This window comes from Castanea sativa, chromosome 4 (genome assembly GCF_040712315.1).
Source record: "Castanea sativa cultivar Marrone di Chiusa Pesio chromosome 4, ASM4071231v1".
Lineage (NCBI taxonomy): Eukaryota > Viridiplantae > Streptophyta > Magnoliopsida > Fagales > Fagaceae > Castanea > Castanea sativa.
The window spans coordinates 987,219-1,006,420 of record NC_134016.1 but is presented as its reverse complement, the minus strand read 5'-3'; the positions used below and the strand labels follow the sequence as shown (position 1 = coordinate 1,006,420).

At 31.2% G+C, this 19,202-nt stretch overlaps 2 protein-coding genes across 3 annotated transcripts; both read left to right on the top strand.

Annotated features, from left to right (window-relative positions):
* Window positions 1–316: 316 nt before the first annotated feature.
* Window positions 317–10,176, top strand: LOC142630257 (polygalacturonase-like). Of its 2 annotated transcripts, XM_075804235.1 has the most exons (5): window positions 317–347; window positions 6,205–6,608; window positions 7,660–7,949; window positions 8,500–8,728; window positions 9,952–10,176. In XM_075804235.1, the coding sequence occupies exons 1-5, from the start codon at window positions 317–319 to the stop codon at window positions 10,174–10,176; spliced, it is 1,179 nt and encodes a 392-aa protein (XP_075660350.1). The 2 variants fall into 2 exon arrangements, with proteins under 2 accessions (XP_075660350.1, XP_075660351.1); XM_075804236.1 differs by lacking the exon at window positions 317–347 and having other exon boundaries at window positions 6,186–6,608.
* A 6,075-nt stretch (window positions 10,177–16,251) lies between these two features.
* LOC142632278 (polygalacturonase-like) lies at window positions 16,252–18,846 on the top strand. Its single transcript, XM_075806706.1, has 4 exons — window positions 16,252–16,686; window positions 17,233–17,522; window positions 18,085–18,313; window positions 18,628–18,846. Exons 1-4 carry the CDS (start codon window positions 16,252–16,254, stop codon window positions 18,844–18,846), a joined length of 1,173 nt encoding a protein of 390 aa, XP_075662821.1.
* The last annotated feature ends 356 nt before the right edge of the window (window positions 18,847–19,202 follow it).

Genomic DNA, 19,202 nt, shown 5'->3' with positions numbered 1-19,202 from the left:
GAATTTGCTGCAGACTATCAAGTTGTAATTTGAATATCCCTCGTTATGCATTCTGCTTGATACTATTTAAGAGTAGAAGTAAAATATACTTGATTAAGCCGAGTTTAACCCAAAATTTCCCTTCACTCACCCTGTTTAGGAGATTGTTCATCTCCAACACGACCAAAATATCGTATCAGTTTTTTAGTTCATAACATTTGGTATCAGAACCAATCAACCCATCAAGTAATCAAATGTAACTCGTTAAGTGTGAGATCAAATGAGTTGCAAGTTTCAAGTGTGAGTTCTACCCATGAGTATTTATCATAAATTCACTATGACAAAATCAATTATATATTTTAACTTGAGCTAGACATGGTCCAAATACAATATATTCTCTCTAGGAATTAATACAAACTTAATTACTTGAGATTTTTACTCATTTTGTATACAACACTCTCCATGGTTGTAGCACCCAAAAACTTTTCCATAGAGAACACCTTAAATTTATTTTCTCTTGTGTATGTCTCATGGACCATGGCTAAAAAAAAACTTCTTATTTTTCTTTGTTGTCACACATTGCACCCTTTTTTTTCCTACACTGTGCTCCCTACAGTTGCTCTCTCTTAACAAATTTATTAACAAACTGTCAACAAAATTAGTGTTAAATTGCTTTTATATACTCTTTGTTTATTAGATTTTCCAAAAACTAAAAGAAATTTACATAGTTATCCTATTTTTCGAAACGGCAGGTTCTTTTATGATAATTTTCAACACTCTTTTAATGGGTTTAATGTCACGCCCCAAATCTGGTCAGGCTTAGAGAGCATAAGGATAAGGTATCAAACTATTTAACCTATATAAAATCTGTCCAATTAAGTTAAAGGAAATCCGTGAAGATATCATGTATAATTTAAATCAACCTTCTACAAATTTTCTATCAAACTGTTAGAGCTCTAATACAAGCACAACCAAATATTTTCCCAAATCCTAGAAATCAAATTATCTGAACAACATTACATAGTTTCAACATCAACAATCTATTTCCATAAATTCAAAGTTTTTCATGAAGTTTCATTACGTCAATATTCCCACATTTACAATTTTAATAAATAACACCATAGTTATTCCAACATTAACGTGGAGAGAGAGATCACGTTATAAATGAGAGAGTGACATTATGGGCTAGGGTGTGCACCCAACAAAGCTCAATCCCAATTATTTGTTCTCTCTTTTCTTTACCTGGTCCACAAACTACGTACTCACGTCGTTTAAACTTTAAACATTCCAGGCCCAAGTCTTATTAGTAACTACAGCAAGAGGACGTTGGGCCCCTTGAAAAAACATAGTATTCCCTTCCTTTATGTTAATAATATCTAGTATGTAGTTATATTCCGGTTATGTAATATATTATAAACTCGATTTAAAATACTAATATTAATATTTTTGTATGTATTTTAATAAGTATTACTATTTACTTTAAAATATATATATATATATATATATATATATATATATATATATATATAGTAGGATTCAAAAGTTTTCTTTAAACGAATGGTCATATTTTCTAGGGTTGTCCGACAGCCCAGGCGGCTTGGGCTGCTGCAAAGCTGAATCTGTTACCTTCTGATGCTAATATTGTTACTTTCCAGGATCTGTTATGGCATGAAATGATGACCAATGATGCTGGGGATATGAAATGTTCACAATTGGTTATGGTTGCTTGGAAATTATGGTGTAATAGGAATGAAATTTATCATAAAGGTGAAGCAAAAAATGGACTGGAAGTGGCTCGGTCAGCAGCAAGTTATTTACAAGAATTTTGGTCTGCAACAGAGAAGCATTATCCCACTGCCTCTGACTTGATTCAGCTTGTCGGTGATAGACAACATGATATTCAACATTCGGTCTGGGTCCCTCCTCCTTCGGGTCTATGCAAGATTAATGTAGATGGTGCTCTTTTTCCCACAAAAATGCTGGCTGGCATTGGTGTGGTCATTAGAGATCAGCAAGGCAGATTGTTGGTTGCATTATGCAGGAAAATTAGAGCGCCAATGGGGGTATTTGAAGTTGAAGCAAAGGCATATGAAGCTGGTGTTTTACTAGCAAGACATGTGGGGCTGAAGAATGGAGTGTTGGAATGAGATTCTTTGATTGTTTCTAACGCCCTCAAGCAGGTTTCACAGCCTCCTACTACGGTTGTAGCTATTGTGGAAGGAATTTATGTGTTGAGTTCGGATGTGGGGGTTGTTGGTTATTCTCATGTGCGTAGGACTGGTAATAAACCAGCCTACATTCTAGCACGATAAGCTCAAAGCTTTGTCAATGATGTAATTTGGATTAAAGAGATTCCTTGTTGTATTCAGCAAGCTCTTATCCATGATGTACTTGGTTCTTGATATTTAATAATATTTTTATTTTTATTCAACAAGTTTTCTTTAAATTTTAATTTTTATTCTTATGATTTGTACAAAAATTAAATGTAATTTTAGATGCATTATGGTTGACACTCTATTTCAATTTGGGAATATGCATCAAAGTTTAGTTATTTACTTAATTTAACATAGTTCCTTTTATGGATATCATGTCATTATTAAGCAACACACACTATAATATCATATTTTATTTTATAAAGTCGTTTATTTTAGCTATAGACTATTAAAAAAATTAAGCCTAAACATCGATAACATTCTCCAATACATTGATGTACTTTTCTTCTTTTCTTTTTTTTTTCTTTTTTTTTTTTTTTTTTTTCAGAAGTCTTTGATATACTTTAGTTTCACTTTTTCACACTTGTGAATTCTTCTCATACATATTTATAATTTTAAATATTTGTTTTAACTCTATTGCAACTAAATTATCTTGGCGTTATTCAAGTGAGAAGAATGCATCATCCATTCTTCTTTCAATTCTTTTTTTTCTTTTTTTTGAAATAGAGATGACTAAGATTGAATTTCTCGCTATAATTTCTTTTAAATAAATTTTCTTTCAATTTGTCAGAAATTTTTTTTTTAAAGAACAATGAGGTTGAGTAGAAACAAATTAATAAATAAGGGGTGTTTTGAAAAAAAATACTTTCAATGTTGACGATTGAACACAACAATAGATCCACAAGTCAATTGATGAAACCTTAGTAGAGGGAGATCAAAGGTTGGCATATTAACAGTTTCAAAGTGAGAACACAAAAGCAGAGAGATGAAGATGAGTCGTAATATTGGTCGAGGGAGATTGTAAAGAATTTGAAGAAAAAAAACTAAGATAGTAAAGAATCAAAAGGATACCAAGATTTCAGATTTTCAAACTATGAAATAAATAAATCTGAATACATACGAGAAAATGGAGATTTTTTTTCTTAGTCAAAAGAGTTGATCTAAATCCAAACAAACCTGCTATTTTAGTTTTTCCAGTTCAAATTTACCCATTTTTCACAAGTTCAAAAAATTCATTCACATTCCTATACCCATTCTGATTCTATCTTTTGGATTCGGGCAAGTAAATGAGTCTAGATCTATCTAAATTTTACCAAAACCAAAAGATAGTAAAATTATTGGAAAAAAATTCTCTATCTCCCAACCTAACCTTTAGATCCGGTCATAGAGTGTTTTTTTTATAAAAAAAAAATTAAATCAAGTTTTCAAATAAATTATCTATAATGTAAAATTTTCTAGAAACTCTTTCATGGTAAAGGTTTTAGAATATATATTAATATTAACTCTTCTTGAGCAATTTGATATAAAAATAGACAGAGTTAAACTGCAAAAGTTTTGGACCATGGAAAGACGAAAATCAAAAAAACTTTCTTTGATGGGACAAATAATTGTTTTTGCAATTTGGAGAAAAACAAAATAGAAAGAAGTTTCCCCACAAGCAGTTTTGAAAATTCTGTCACTTTAAAAGGGTTTTTTGGTCTTACTTGTGAGGTGGTTTATATATAAATATATATATATATATATATATATATATATATATATATAACAATAGAGTTTTAACTTATAATATCAATTTTATGATAATTGCTCTTTATCAATAAGTCAAAAAATTAATTGATTTTTTATATAAGTGAATTTCGAATTTTGAATTTATTTATTCAACTCGATGAAAGAGACTAAACACTTTTTAAATATATTAATTCTTGAGGTTTGGAAAGATTAGAACGAATAGATAAAAAGAAAATAGTGGAAAAGTTTTTTGGAAAATGGACTTGGAATTCCTTATCATGTGAAACTGGATCTAGTAGTTCTAATCACATTTGACATGAATGAATGCCAGTGATTACTACTTTAATAAGAGCTAGTAAAGATACGACCCTGCATGATTCTTTAGGAACTCCTTCTGGTTCTGGTATATTAATTAAATTATGTTATTGCCTCTGCATGAGAATTAGCCATATTCTCGCCCAGTTCTCCGCTGATGCTCCACGTTTCACATGACAGTCATTGAAGGCTCCGAGTGTTATACACTCAACGATATTGATTAGTCTAAGCGATCCTTGCAAAGTAGGTTATCAATAATAATAATAAGCTCAATTGTCTTTTAAGGATTTCCATGCTGTCTATATTCCGAGACACCAATGCACAAAGAAATTAATCGACTAATTGAATATATGCCTGATGGTGAAAAATTATCTTCATTAATGAATGCTCATTTGGTTCCACTACTTAACAAGAATCAAATAGTGCTACTAGCCTACTGCTACCTCAAATCACTTGCCCTGTTATATGAGGAATACTCAATATATATATATATATATATATATACACACACCAATATTTGGGTAGCCTAATTGGTAAGATACCGGGCCAACAAATCTTAGGATTTGGATTCAAGTCTCAAACAACTGTCTGTATGTTAGTGCTCCTTATATCATATCTTCATTCCAAATGGTCGACCCTTAGAGTCTCGCTTAGGAGCGAGTAATTAAGGTGTTACTATCAGGGTGGTCAATACAGTACCGGTACCGGCCGTACCGGCCGATACATACCGTACCGGCCAGTGCACCGGTACCGGTACACTTCTATTTTGTACCGGAAAAAATACCGGCCGTACCGGTCGCATACCGACCATACCGGCCAATTTCGGGCAATACCGGCCGGTACCGGGCGTACCGGCCGGTACAAAAAAAAAAAACTTTTTTTTTTTTTTTAGTTTTGTAATTTTTGAATTTTTGTAAGAGTATAATGGTAACTTATTTACATTAACTTATTAGTATTATTTGTTTTCTTAGTATGCAATGAACAACTAAACTTTCTATTTTTTATATTGTGTTTTTTTTTCCTTTTAATTGATACTAAAGTCTAAAACTATAAATAATTTTTTCTGAATTGAGTAATGTTTTATGATAAACTTTTATATTTACTATAATATAAGTGAAATATTATATGCTTATAAACATGGTTCTAGAGATTTTGGTGTGTGTATATAATATATATATATAAAATAGCGGTAAACCCGAAACGGTACACCAGTTTTGACCAGTATCCGAAATATATCGTACCGGTGGCCAAACCGGTACAGCCTCCGGTACGGTATTAACTTCCTTGGTTACTATGGCCACGCCCAAGTAGGAAAACTATACTGGTCATCCCTTTCTATCCATCCTTTTTTTTACCCAAAAAAAAACACTCAATAGATATATATTAAATAGATTACAATGTTAAGCTCAAGTTATGTACTCTAGTGTATTAGACATCACACACAAGTAGCACATTGTTATTTTTAAACATGTGTCATCTCTAGGGTACCAAAGTACTACAAAATACAACAATTATGATAATGAGTTATATAATTATATTGAACTTTTAACTATGAATTTTTATTTACATCCATACATAGATTGAAGTATAAATTGATATGCACTATATTAATTGATGTACACGTGAGGAAGTGACAAACTATAATTGGTATAACGTGATCACTTAGTTTAAGAAGACTTTAGATGCTTAATAATAGTGTATCATGTGATTATTCTTAAAATATACAAGTAATATTTCTTTTTTTTAATAAAGATAATACAACGTAATGCCACCGTACATATTATTAAGACTTGGAAGTACTTGATGCCGTGAGAGTAGCATTTAATTGACTTATTTAAGACTCAAACCAATATTAAACAAGCTGTAGTTCCAAATATCCAAGACTATAAATTGACTCCAAAATCCATGATCCTCTTTCATCAACCTAGCTCACTCTCTAGTCAAAATAAGATGGCTACTAGACTCATAGTATTGTCTTGTATTTTCTTAGCCTTCTTTCAATCATCAAATGCAGCATATAACGTGGTCAGTTTTGGAGCTAGAGCAGATGGGAAAACTGACTCGTCGCTACCATTTCTTAGGGCATGGGGTTCAGCATGCAACTCTGTTCAATCTGCCACTATTTACGTTCCTAGAGGGACTTTCTTGTTAAAACCAATAGTTTTTTCAGGGCCATGTAAGAGTAAAATTGTGTTTCAGATTGCTGGCACTCTTGTTGCCCCATCAGATTATTGGAGCATTGGCAATTCTGGAAATTGGATTTTGTTCAACAAGGTCTCTTGGGTTTCAGTCAATGGTGGCATTATCGATGCAAATGGAGCTAGCTATTGGTCTTGCCGGAGAGCTGGAAGGAGTTGCCCAACTGGATCAAGTGTATGTTATTGCTTGCTTCTTAATCCTAATAAAAGAAAAAGTGAGATTAATTAATTAGTAATACCAACTCAGTTTCTTGCTCAGTTCAATGTAGAAAATTACAACTATTGATTGCTTGAATGATAAGCTAGTATGTACTGACTTGATGATATAGATATAAGGAAAATGTTAAAATTATTATAAAATAATTACAAATTGATAATAAATTTGATTAGTTTACTTCTTTTTTCTTTTCATTTTTGGCTGAGGATTAGTTAACTTCTCAAACCTTGAAATGAATGAACTATTATTGAAACTAAGATTAGTTAATTATAATATCAACTTAGTTTCTTGTTTGGTTCAATATTGTAGGAAAATACAATTATTAAGTGCTTGAACTTTACCTTGAAGATATACATACTTTAAAAAAAATATAAATCATAGTTTTGAAACCCAACCCGTTCAAAAAATTAGAAAAATGAGATGTTCAAGATTTTTGAAGTTGAATCGAAATTCAATTGAGGTCAATACATAATGAGTCATTTTATTTATTTTATTAATGTTTGTATATAATCATTTCCATATCTTACCAAGTCAAGGCTTGTAGCCTAGTAGTTGACCTCTTGGACATGCATTTCTTCCAAGAGAAGTCAAATTCTAATCTTGGTGTATTTTAAACCTATTAGAAACTCTATAAAGTACTAATTAAACTACAAGGTTCATGACTTGTTTAAAAGTTAACAATTAGTAAAACTAATATTCATATCAATACTCAAGAATTTCCAGTTAAAATTAATGAGTACATGTATTAATTAGCATGTTCATTTTCATGACATTGTTATATGTGTTTCCTATCTTTTCATATTTTTTTGTTTTTCCTGATTGATTAAATGAGTTCATTAATTGCTTTTTTTTATGAGGGAAAGAGTTAATTGCTTGAATGCGAAGCATTACAACTAATTCCAGTAGAACAAAGCATGTGCATCATATTGATCGATGACCTATTAAAAATTTACAAGGTATATTAATTTTTAATACAAATGTTAACCATTGCCTACCTTGTTTATTCCAGTCAATATCGTTCATGTGGTCAAGCAATATCGTGGTGAATGGCTTGAAATCAATCAACAGCCAGTTAATTCATGTTGCTATTGTCCATTGCAACGATGTTGTTCTTCGAAACTTGAAGATTACAGCCCCCAGCACGAGCCTCAACACCGATGGCATACATGTGCAATCCTCAACTGGGATCACCATTAGTTCAAGTATCATAAAGACAGGAGATGATTGCATATCCATTGGTCAGGGCTCTAAGAACTTGTGGATTGATCATATTGCCTGTGGCCCTGGACATGGAATAAGGTAATATTGTTAAATTTTTTTGGTACATTACCAATATAAGTTTTCTTTTTGTTCATTTAATTAATCATTTAGCCGCCGATAGCTTTATTACTCGACTGGCACTTCCTAATATTCTTACGAAAATGTTCAGGTTTCAAATCTTCTCTCTTTACTATAATTCAGATATATACAAGAAAGTTGTACTTTGTTATTAGGTTTTTTTTTTTTTTTGTTAGATACCCTCAAAAAGATTCCTAGTGATCCTAATTACAATTAGCACTGCACTTAACATTGCAAATACCCTTTTTGAGAAAAGGAATTTTAACTATTTGTGATATTTGGGCCCTCATAAAGAAAAACATTTTTTGGATTGAAATCAAGCCCATAAGCCAATAACTGGGCTTGGCCGGCCCAGTGTGTAAACTGTTTCTAGATTGGACTTTTCCCTATCTTAAAATTCCAAATATTAGCAATACAAACCATTAAAATGCTTTTAACTTGGCCAATATCTAAATTATATGACACTCGTTAGCATCATTTCTCATTGATCATTTTTTTCAAATTCTCACAGCTTTGGTAGCTTGGGCGATAATCTCTATGAAGATGGTGTGCAGAATGTAACAATAACAAGTTCAGTTTTCACAAGAACTCAAAATGGAGTACGAATAAAATCATGGGCCAGGCCCAGCAATGGATATGCAAGAAACATTGTTTTCAGGAACATTGTCATGAGAGGTGTCTATAACCCTATAATCATTGATCAAAAGTACTGCCCTGATAACAAAGGCTGTCCAAATCAGGTACCAATTACATTTGCAATAAGTTTAGGACACATTATTCACAAGTTTTATTTTTTCAACAACTATTTGTATGGCTTATTATATTATGCTAAAATCACTTATCAACAGTGAATTAAGGTGAAAGTGATGTTATTTCAATCACAATAACTCATATCAATAATTATGAAAAAACAATTGTGAAATATATTATGCCACTAGTATTATTCTTATTTTTAGACAAAAGAAACTGCGATGGAATTAAGCAACCACTAGTGGCGTAACCACATGGAGGCTTGGGCAAGCCATGGCCCCAAGCCTTTTAAAAAAAAGAAATGTATTCTTTAAGTTGAGATGGATATAGTGTTATGAGTAGTTTATAAGAAAAACAGTATTTAGCCCCCTTAATCTTTTTTTGAATGTATATTATAAGCATATCTATAGACAATACCAAAAAATAGTAAGGCATAATCCTCTCAAAGTATTTGTATGATGGTAGTAATGGTGTCCTTCCAAATTTTATTCATTTCTCATTAAGCCAATTAGTTTTCAAATGTTTTTATCCTGTCTCTATGATTTAGGATTGAATTAAAAAAAATCCCAAGATGTTGTTAGCAAATTATTAAATATGGTGTTTTATATTATATTAGCATGGTCTATAAATCATTAACCACATGATATGTGATTGCAAAAATATTATTCGCTTATATAATTTTCTTTTACATATAAAAAAAATATAAAAGTATTACTTTAAATTATTCAAAATATAAAAGATACTGATATGATTTTTTTTTTCAAGGCTTATCTTGCACGCATACTTTGATTTATAAGTATAGTGAATCTAGGAGGAATGGATGAAAATGGTGTGATTAAAGTAGTCCTAAATCAAATTATTATGACAAAGACGACTTTAAAGCGTATGAGGTGTAATTAGAAAATAGTCAAACTTGGTAAATTTTTTTTTTTTTAAATACTATACAAAGAGGTTATTTCCTAAGTATAAAAATAGACATTGTACAACAAAGATATATATCATACTTCAATATTTGTTGTAAAAAGGAAAAAAAAAATTTAGAAAAATTATCTTATAATTTTTGTAATATTCATATTTTTTAGATAGACTTTTCCCGATTAATTTTTCTAGCTCCACCACAAAATATAACATGGACTTTTCCCTCAAAATTTCATTAGTTATAAACCATTAATATACATTGTTCTTTTGGCATTTCTCTCTTTTTTTTTACTAGAATTCTGGTGTGAAGATTAGTCAAGTCACCTACAAAAACATAAGAGGAACATCGGCCTCGCAAGTAGCCATGAATTTTATTTGCAGTTCTAGTAATCCATGCAATGGGATCAAATTGCAAAACATAAGGCTTACTTACAATAAAAGAGCTGCAACATCTTCCTGCACCAATGCCGCTGGGTTCAGTAGCGGAGTTGTCATTCCAAGGAGTTGTTTGCAAAAATAGTTCTTGTTTTCACTGTTTTTTTTATGGCCTTGTTTGGATATGACCTCTCTTTGTTAATTTTTCAATAATGACTGTAAGGGGTTTATTGATTTTATTGTTCCTAATTATTCAAATTTTCAAGAAGTGGGAAAAAAAATTTACATTGGTTTTAGCTAGTTTGACAGTAGAATTGTTTTGACATATACATGTCACCAAATAATTCAAGATCCAAAAATTCTACAACTTTGGAAGAAGTTGGATTTCACATTTAGTTTTTTTTTTTTTTTTTTTGGCAGGATATAATTAAACTGATCATGTTTTAGAAGAAACAAAAGAAAGAACTACTTTAAACCCACAATACAGAAATAGAAAATTTGCCCAATTTTTTTTTTTTTTTAAAGAAAGAGGTAAAAAATATGTTTCTTTTTAATTAGTATAGACGAGATTCGCTCGATCATGTCCCTTATTCTATAGCAAAAAGGTAAAAAACTTCAAAAATTATATATATATATACATAGGGATAATTGCTCTTTAATAATACAAACCAAAAGATCAATAGGGTTCTTTTTAATTAGTATAAAAAAGACTCGATCATTTCCCTTATTTCATAAAAAAATTAAAAAAGGTAAAAAGAAACTTCAACAGCTGAGTGAACTCAAAAAACCACACCCATTCACTTCCTAGGCTAGTCCTTCGTGACTCTACAGTCTACTTCTAAATCATCTCACTCCTTTATTAAAAGAATTAATCCTGCAGACAAAGTCTTATCCCTTATACTCTATTTAATTACAAGGTAGCTATCTTCTCGTCCCAATTACTTGTCACTGTTCAGTTCATTGTGACTTTCTGCATGAAGCATCATAACATTCAAAGTGCTCTCTGTATACACACTACACTCAAAGAGAGAGAGAAGATGAATTAATATATAATTTCCTCAAGTTTCTTCCAAACATATCCTAGAAAAGGAAATCAATTTCCACAAGTTTCCACATTCTCAAGAAAAAAAAAAAAAAATTTCCATAAGTTTCCTCATCTTCCTATATATATTCATATTCATAAGCTCTAACAAAGTCAATCTCACGCATATGGATTTCCTAATGGCTCTTTTGCTATATACATATTTATAATTATTTACTTAATTTCTTTTAATAAGTATTCGTCCCTCAGACGATTGAACCCAACATTTGCAAGTTACCATATTTAAAGTACAAGTTTCTCAAAGGAGCTAAAGAAATACTATTAGTATATACCATTTGATGCTTTGGTTATGTTTTTTTTTTAAATATGTACCTATTTTTTATTATAGCTTTTTTAGGAAATTGTTTTATTGACTTTTAAAATAAATAAATAAAATTTTTTTTTTTTGAAACATTCCAAAATGGAATAGAGGACTAACAATTTAGGATCGAATGAATATATACCTATATTTAATGATATTTTTAAATAAATGATAAAATAACTTGATTATATCTTTTTTAATATATGTAAGTATTTCTAATTATATATTTTTTTTCAATAAAACAAACCTTAGGTATTTATGGCTTCATTATTAATGAATATTGAGGTTGCCTAGTGATGCAAAAAAAAAAAAAGAGGCTGAAAATTCATTACAAGAGCAGTAAAGTGCGGATTGGGAGATCGTCGTGCCAATTCGCACTTTGAGTATCCAATGATTCCAATCTTTACCCGTTTCTATTTTCTCCAATTTTCCGATAAATTTTAAGATAAATACAAGCTTAGACTTTATTTTCACCCACTTTTTGCTGCAGCAAGAAAAACAACATAATCAAGTTATTCTACCATTGTTTAGAGCATCAACATTGAATGGGCTAAACTTCTTCTCAATGCCAAATTCTACAGTAATATACAACTGAGGCCCAAAAGTGAGCTCCATTGAATGTTGGGTTTTGGAATAATTGGAAAAAAAAAATACCATAGAGCTACAGTGTAATTCTAAACATAGAATTGCACTGTAGCTCAATGGTATTTTTTTATATTAATAGTTTATTGCAAATATCTGTCATTTCTCTCTCTCCAGTCTCTTATCTCTGTGTCTTCGTTCACTACACTTGATCCGTCTCTCCATCGCTGGGCCTTTCATCACACCAAGCACTTCTTTGTCATCCTCTCTCTCTCGCCATGCCAATTCATTTCCCCCATTTCTGCAGCTCTTTCACATCAAGCCTCTCTCTTTTCTCATTACCCTCTCTCACTCTCTTGACTCGCTGTTCGCCGAAGCAAGGTTTGACGAAGGCGTGGCGGTGATGGCGTGGGTTTTAAATCGGCGGTGTGGATTTCAAATCGGTGATACGCATTTTCGACGGCCTGGGTTTCAAATCGATGGCGTGGGTTTTTGATCGGGGGCGTGGGTTTCTGATCAGGGGCCTGGGTTTCTGATCGGTGGTCTGGGTTTGCTGATCGGTGGCCTGGGGTTGCTGATCGGTGGCTTGTGGAGATCGGCGAGTCGGCGTGGTGGGTTTGAAGTGATTTCCTCGTGGGTTTGAAGTGGTTTTTTCTCTTGGTGTGTTTCTGCAGAGAGTTGAAGTGATTTGCTAATTTTTTTGTTTCTCTGAGAGAGTTGAAGTGGCAATTTTTTTGTTTCTTTGAAGTGGTTTGAAGTGTTTCTCTGAGAGAGTTGAAGTGGCAATTTTTTTCTCTTGGAACAGAGTTTCTCCGAGAGCAAATTTTGTTGGGTATATATTTTAATGCGTAAATATATTATTTTAATGAGTAGAATAGTAAAATAGAAGTTTGAATGTTGGGTGTAATAGAGAATGGTATTGTATAAATGATAAAATAGCTTTTTAGATGGTAAAATAGGATAGAATTAGGAAAAATGGATGTGGATGCTCTTAAAAAACATCATTGAGTATTGGTATATAGTTCCTGTAGTTTTTTTTTTTTTTTTTTTTTTGAGAATGAGTTCCTGTAGTTAAAAATGGATGAATACGCACTATACTCTCTTATCATTTGAATATCAATAAGTTGAAAGTTGCATGCTATAGATAGAATAAAAATAAGCAATTTTAAATTATTTTATAAATGGAACACATACAATACAAGTTCCTTTTGCATAAATTATTTTTTGAAATTTCTATTGTCATTCATAAGATGATCATTAATTAATATACATGGCTATTTAATGGAGCCAAAATTTAATTTCTATGAGAGAGAAGGAGAGATCTTACCTCGAATTTGCCAAATAATAAGCATAGACAAAAACATAGATGGGTCTAGGAAGAAAAAATAAATAAAAAGGGGGAAGGCGAAAGAGAGATCTTCCAAAAGAGTCCCCAAAAAAAAAAATTCAGTGCTTGATGAAATTTAAAAAATTCCAAGTGTTTAGATGAGATTTAGAACCGGTATTCTTGGGTCACAATCCCAGCCGAAAATTTCACATATATATCTTAATTGAAAAGTCCCTCGTTCATACATCAAACCAAGGAATTAATAAATTCGAACTCTAAAACTCCGACTCCTAGCCAAATTTTTGCTCTGAATCCCTTGCCCAAACACACAACTAACAAAATTAAAATTAACGAAAATAACATTTTGAGCTTACTTTATGAGATTAAATTCTATAAAGATATATAAAACTTATGTTTTATCTTTTCAATTTTAACATGACACATCATCTTATCACATATTTAAGAATAAGCACAATCACACCCAATTAATTCTAAAACTCATATGCATAAATCCAACTAAATTGAGTTTTTTTTAATATAAGATCAAAATTCTACTCTAATCTAATTTAAATGTGTATATATGTGAATCTCTTTATATATGTGTGTGGCAGAATGTATTGAATTTTAAACAAAATACTAATGTGACAATTCTTATTGAATAGTGTAAAACATGAGTTTTATATCATATTTTTACTAAATTCAAACTCTTACTTTATATATTAAAGTGTAAGCTAAGAGAAACTTCAATCAAGAATATAAATTAGATTCTATTGCATTTCAATTTCGTGTCAAATATTATTCTAATTTTCCTGTTATTTGATGCTAAAAATGTTTCTATATTGTAATTACACTTTAATTTCATGTTAAATATCATTCCAATATATGTAAAATGTGCATCAAATATACTTTCATACAATTCCTCTCTCTCTCTCTCTCTCTCAAGTGTGTGTATTTCTTGCATTAGCAAGGGTTATAAGCTTGTTTTTGTATTAGAATTATCACCAAGGTACATTGAAGGAGTCAAGATTGGATAACTTGGGTATTAAAGAACATAACCGCCAATTTCCAGCAACAGTTTAGAATTTAGACCAATAGTTTCGTGCCACATCAGATACACACAATAAACCCCGTTGACTGCTAGAATATTGGCGACCCTACTCCCGATTAATCCTCCGGGTTTCCTTCACGTGTTCATGTGGCAAACACTATGACTATTAATCTCATCCTCTACGTAAGCCACTATCTTCTAACCAAAGTCGCCATACAAATACACGTGATTGAGGTTCAGGTGTATAGATAGATGCACAATATTTATTTGCGTTTCGGCATTTATAATTAATTATTACAACACATCGATTTTTTTTTATAACAAAAAAGTAAAAAACACGTCGATTTGATTTATGAGAAATGAAAGAATAAATAATGACATGCATGAATATATTATAACATCCTAAAGTTATATATAACAGAAGGAAATATGAAAATACAAAAGAAAACGAATGGTTGATTTGTTTAAACTAGTACACACATATATATATATGTGTGTATTTTCTCACATTTTATGAATAATGAACGTACTAAATTACGGTTATAAATTAAACCAACTGAGCCTATTCAATCAGTATCAAAAATTTATGACCAATTCATGTAATTGAACACGAGTCAAACTCAAATACATCACCAAGCTAATTAAATAAATTTGAGTTTATTCACATGTTACTTGGTTAATTTATCTTTTCTCCATATATAATAAACTTGAAGACTAAAAAATTTACCCCTTCAAAAAGCTATGCTAATAATTAATATTTAAATTATACTTGAATTTAAAATTGTTGAATTATATATTTAGTAAAATGACTATAATTTATTAAATTATATAATTGAGATTCAATATCATCGTATTGTTTAAATTACTTATAATTTTTGTTATAAAATAAACTATTTATATAATAAAAATTACAAATAATAAAATATCGTAGCACTTATTATTTATAAAATTATATAATCTAATCTCAAGGCTATATAAATACACAATCATAAATAAATGTATGGTATTATTTCTAATTATATCAACAGATTAATGTTTTTGAGTTTAGCTCATTCAACAGTCAAGCTTAAACATGAATTTTAGCTTGACTCTTTTGCTAAATAAATTAATATAAACAAGCTTTGAATTGAGTCCAAATAGTTCATAAACAATTCAATTTATTTTCCCTAGTAATTACATAATGATTTAATTCCAAACAATTCATCAAATAGATAAAATCCAAATTAATAATAAATAATAACTAGGTCTCTCTCTTTTTTATCAATACTACAAAAAAAAAAATGGTCAATCACCAAAATTAGAAGGTTTTGAACCCAAAAATCTCTTCCTTGAGATGCATGTATACAAATGCTTTCTGCAATATATCAGATTTGTTTTATACTCAATGTTAAAACATAACCAGAGAAATATTTAAACAATTAGCAGAAATAATTGTGGAATGAATTGAATATTGCGACACTAACTCACTAAGTACTTGTTGCTTTAAAGAATTGAGAAATGGGAATAAACATCTATTGCAAACTATGATCTATGCATGGCTGGCTGCATTCAATTATAATGGCATACAATAATTGTCTTTGTATCACATCACGACTTATCACATGTACTCTTCCTTCCATTCTTTCCTGGATTCATGCCTTATCACATGTCACCGTACATATCATATATACGTTCATGTACTTGATAACGTGCCAATAAAACTTTTCTTTGCTTGATTTCTAATATCAATATTAAACAAAAGTATGTTGACAAATAGAAGCGTAAAAAGAATGTCATGCATGCACTGCATATAAATACCCTTAACTGCCAATTCCGTTTCATACCAACTACCTCTCTCAAATATTAAAAAAAATAATAGAAATGGCTAAGCTTACTTTCTCTTCTGTTTTTCTCTTCCTTTTCTTCATATCCTTCTTTGTTCAATCATCAAATGCAGACTATAATGTGATCAGTTTTGGTGCAAAGCCAGATGGAAAAACTGAGGCAACACAAGCATTCCTCAAGGCATGGCAATCAGCTTGTAACTCAGCCGTAGCCTCCACCATTTACATCCCAAAGGGGAGGTTCTTGCTGAAAGCAACTGTTTTTAGGGGTCCATGCAAGAACAGAATTACAGTTAAAATTGATGGAACACTTGTGGCTCCAACAGATTATCGTGCACTTGGGAATTCAGGGTACTGGATTTTGTTCATTAAGGTTGATAGAGTTGCAGTTTATGGTGGCACTTTGGATGCAAAGGGGGCTGGCTTTTGGGCTTGCCGGAATTCTGGAAAAAGTTGCCCAGTTGGTGCTAGGGTACGTTAATTACATAACTTACATCCAAAAAATAGTAAAAATCATCTATTATGTTTTATCAATCACAGAATATTATGTGTCTAATTTTTATTTTTATTTTTAAATTTGATTATTTTTCTTTAAAAAAGTTACAAAGTATGATTAATTAATATAAAGTAGAACACTCCAAATAAAACAATTGATTTTTATTCCGGAAAAAGGGTAAGTGTTATTTTGTCATATTTTGAAGATTTGAAAACAAGCTAATTGACTTTAAGCCCACTAATTAGTTCTGACCATGTCTTTTTTAATTTTTTTTTTCTTATAAATTATGAAATTTTGTCATTGAGATTTTTTAAGTAAGCATGTACTTGTGTGTATTTATATTGAGATTACAGTCTGACTTCTCTTATCAATAGTTTTTCTGCCTCCTTCCTAGTTGAATTGCACAAAAGTTATATTGAGTTTCGAAAATTAAGTGGACTGACGAGCATATATTAATGTTCTTTTATATATCAATAAATTCCTATAAAGTATTTTAACAATGCAATTTGTGTGTCGATGCAGTCAATAACATTCAATTGGGCAAACAATATTGTGGTCAGTGGCTTAACGTCGATCAACAGTCAGCTTACTCACCTTGTAATCAACAGCTGCAACAATGTGGTGGTCCAAAATGTGAAGCTTATCGCTCCCGACCTAAGCCCAAACACGGATGGCATTCATGTGCAGACCTCGACTGGAGTTACAATCAAGGGAAGCACCATGCAAACTGGAGACGATTGCATATCAATCGGTCCAGGCACAAACAACTTGTTGATGAGCAACATTAAATGTGGCCCTGGTCATGGTGTAAGGTATGTAAGCAGATATTCTTAAAATTAACCTATACAAAAATAATAATAAAAAAAAACATTAGGTATGGATTTTACTACAAAATATTTGTATTCAATGTATTTATGCACCCAAATTAAATAGCAATTTATTATGGCTTTTAAGTAGAGTTTGTGGTGCGTTTTTATCTTAAAATATTATTTCATCTCTCTTGTGTATGCATTTGTTTCTCAAAAAAAATCAAATAGAAATTACTAATTAATTAATTATAATAAAAATTATAGTAATAATATTTTTAATAACTCTAATAATAATTTCGTATTTGTTAAAAAAATAAAAATTTGGTCATTCAAACCAGCAAGTGAGGCCCAGTCTAATTATGGAGTCAGAGGCTTTGCAAGCCCTACCATAGTCATAACATTGGGGCCTTACAGGCCCAAGACTATAAATAAATATTAGGATGAAAACTTCAACTCTTTAATAATATTTTTTCGGCTGATTAAAACAAAGATATTCATAGCAAAAGTCACCAAGAACATGCATTAATATCAAATTGATTATATATGTTTGTTGTGCCTGTTACAGCATTGGTAGCTTGGCCAGGGAACTCAACGAAGCAGGCGTCCAAAATGTAACGTTAACTAATGCAGTATTCACTGGATCAGACAATGGATTAAGGATCAAGTCATGGGCCAGGCCCAGCAATGGGTTTGTTCGGAACATTCTTTTCCAAAACATTGTTATGAGAAATGTTGAGAACCCCATCATCATTGACCAGAATTATTGCCCTAATAACCAAGGTTGTCCTCTACAGGTAGATTATTAACCATGATTTTTTATAATAATAAATACAAATATTTAATTCATGTTTGTTGGGGGACAATAATTTGACTCCCTACAGCCACTCTAAAAATAAACCCGTAGTGTGATGTCGAATGCCATAAAAAATTTGAGTGTGTCTTCCTTATCACCAATTGATTTTGAAGTGAAATGGCGCAGCTCACCCGACAATGTTAAACAAAGACGCATAATAAAAACTCATAATTGAGCAAATGTTGTACATTCAATGATAATGGAGGTCAATTAAATATTTCATGTTCTTCATTAATTCTATGCTTTTCTTAATAGAGCTCGGGTGTGAAGATTAGTGAAGTGACATACAGAAATATACAAGGCACATCAGCTACAGCAGAGGCTGTGACATTTGATTGCAGTCCAAGCAGTCCTTGCAGAGGGATCAAATTGCAAGACATCAAGCTTACTCACAACAATAGGGCAGCAACATCATCATGTAAGAACATTGGTGGAACAAGCAGTGGAGTACTCGTGCCAGAGAGTTGCCTATAATTAAGTTACATGTTCATGAACCATTTGTGTACATAATATAATATAATTCCATGTGTGAGTCAAGAAATAATGTTGGTTAAGATTAAGCTTTGCCATTATCTTTTTAGTAATGGGTGTGCACACCACATGGAAGCAAATATTAAAGCTTCCATTGTTGAGTACTGTCGGGTTACTCGTAAAATTTAATCCAAACAAAAAAGTGTAGCAACACTTTTTCTTGTTTTTGGGTCAGTGAGAACCAATTATATCTGAGTAATACATGAGGGCATGATGTTGTGATGCAGATCCGACTCAAATGGCAGTGATGTAATCGATTGGTCTATAATTTGGGTTCCCAAGACTTGGGGTAAATCAAT

Coding starts and splice junctions, on each gene's coding strand:
- LOC142630257 (XM_075804235.1), top strand. CDS start 317: ATGACAAAATCAATTATATATTTTAACTTGA. Junction 348..6,204: donor AATTATATATTTTAACTTGA/GCTAGACATGGT, acceptor CTAGACTCATAG/TATTGTCTTGTATTTTCTTA. Junction 6,609..7,659: donor GTTGCCCAACTGGATCAAGT/GTATGTTATTGC, acceptor TGTTTATTCCAG/TCAATATCGTTCATGTGGTC.
- LOC142632278 (XM_075806706.1), top strand. CDS start 16,252: ATGGCTAAGCTTACTTTCTCTTCTGTTTTTCTCTTCCTTTTCTTCATA. Junction 17,523..18,084: donor GGCCCTGGTCATGGTGTAAG/GTATGTAAGCAG, acceptor TGCCTGTTACAG/CATTGGTAGCTTGGCCAGGG. Junction 18,314..18,627: donor ACCAAGGTTGTCCTCTACAG/GTAGATTATTAA, acceptor TTTTCTTAATAG/AGCTCGGGTGTGAAGATTAG.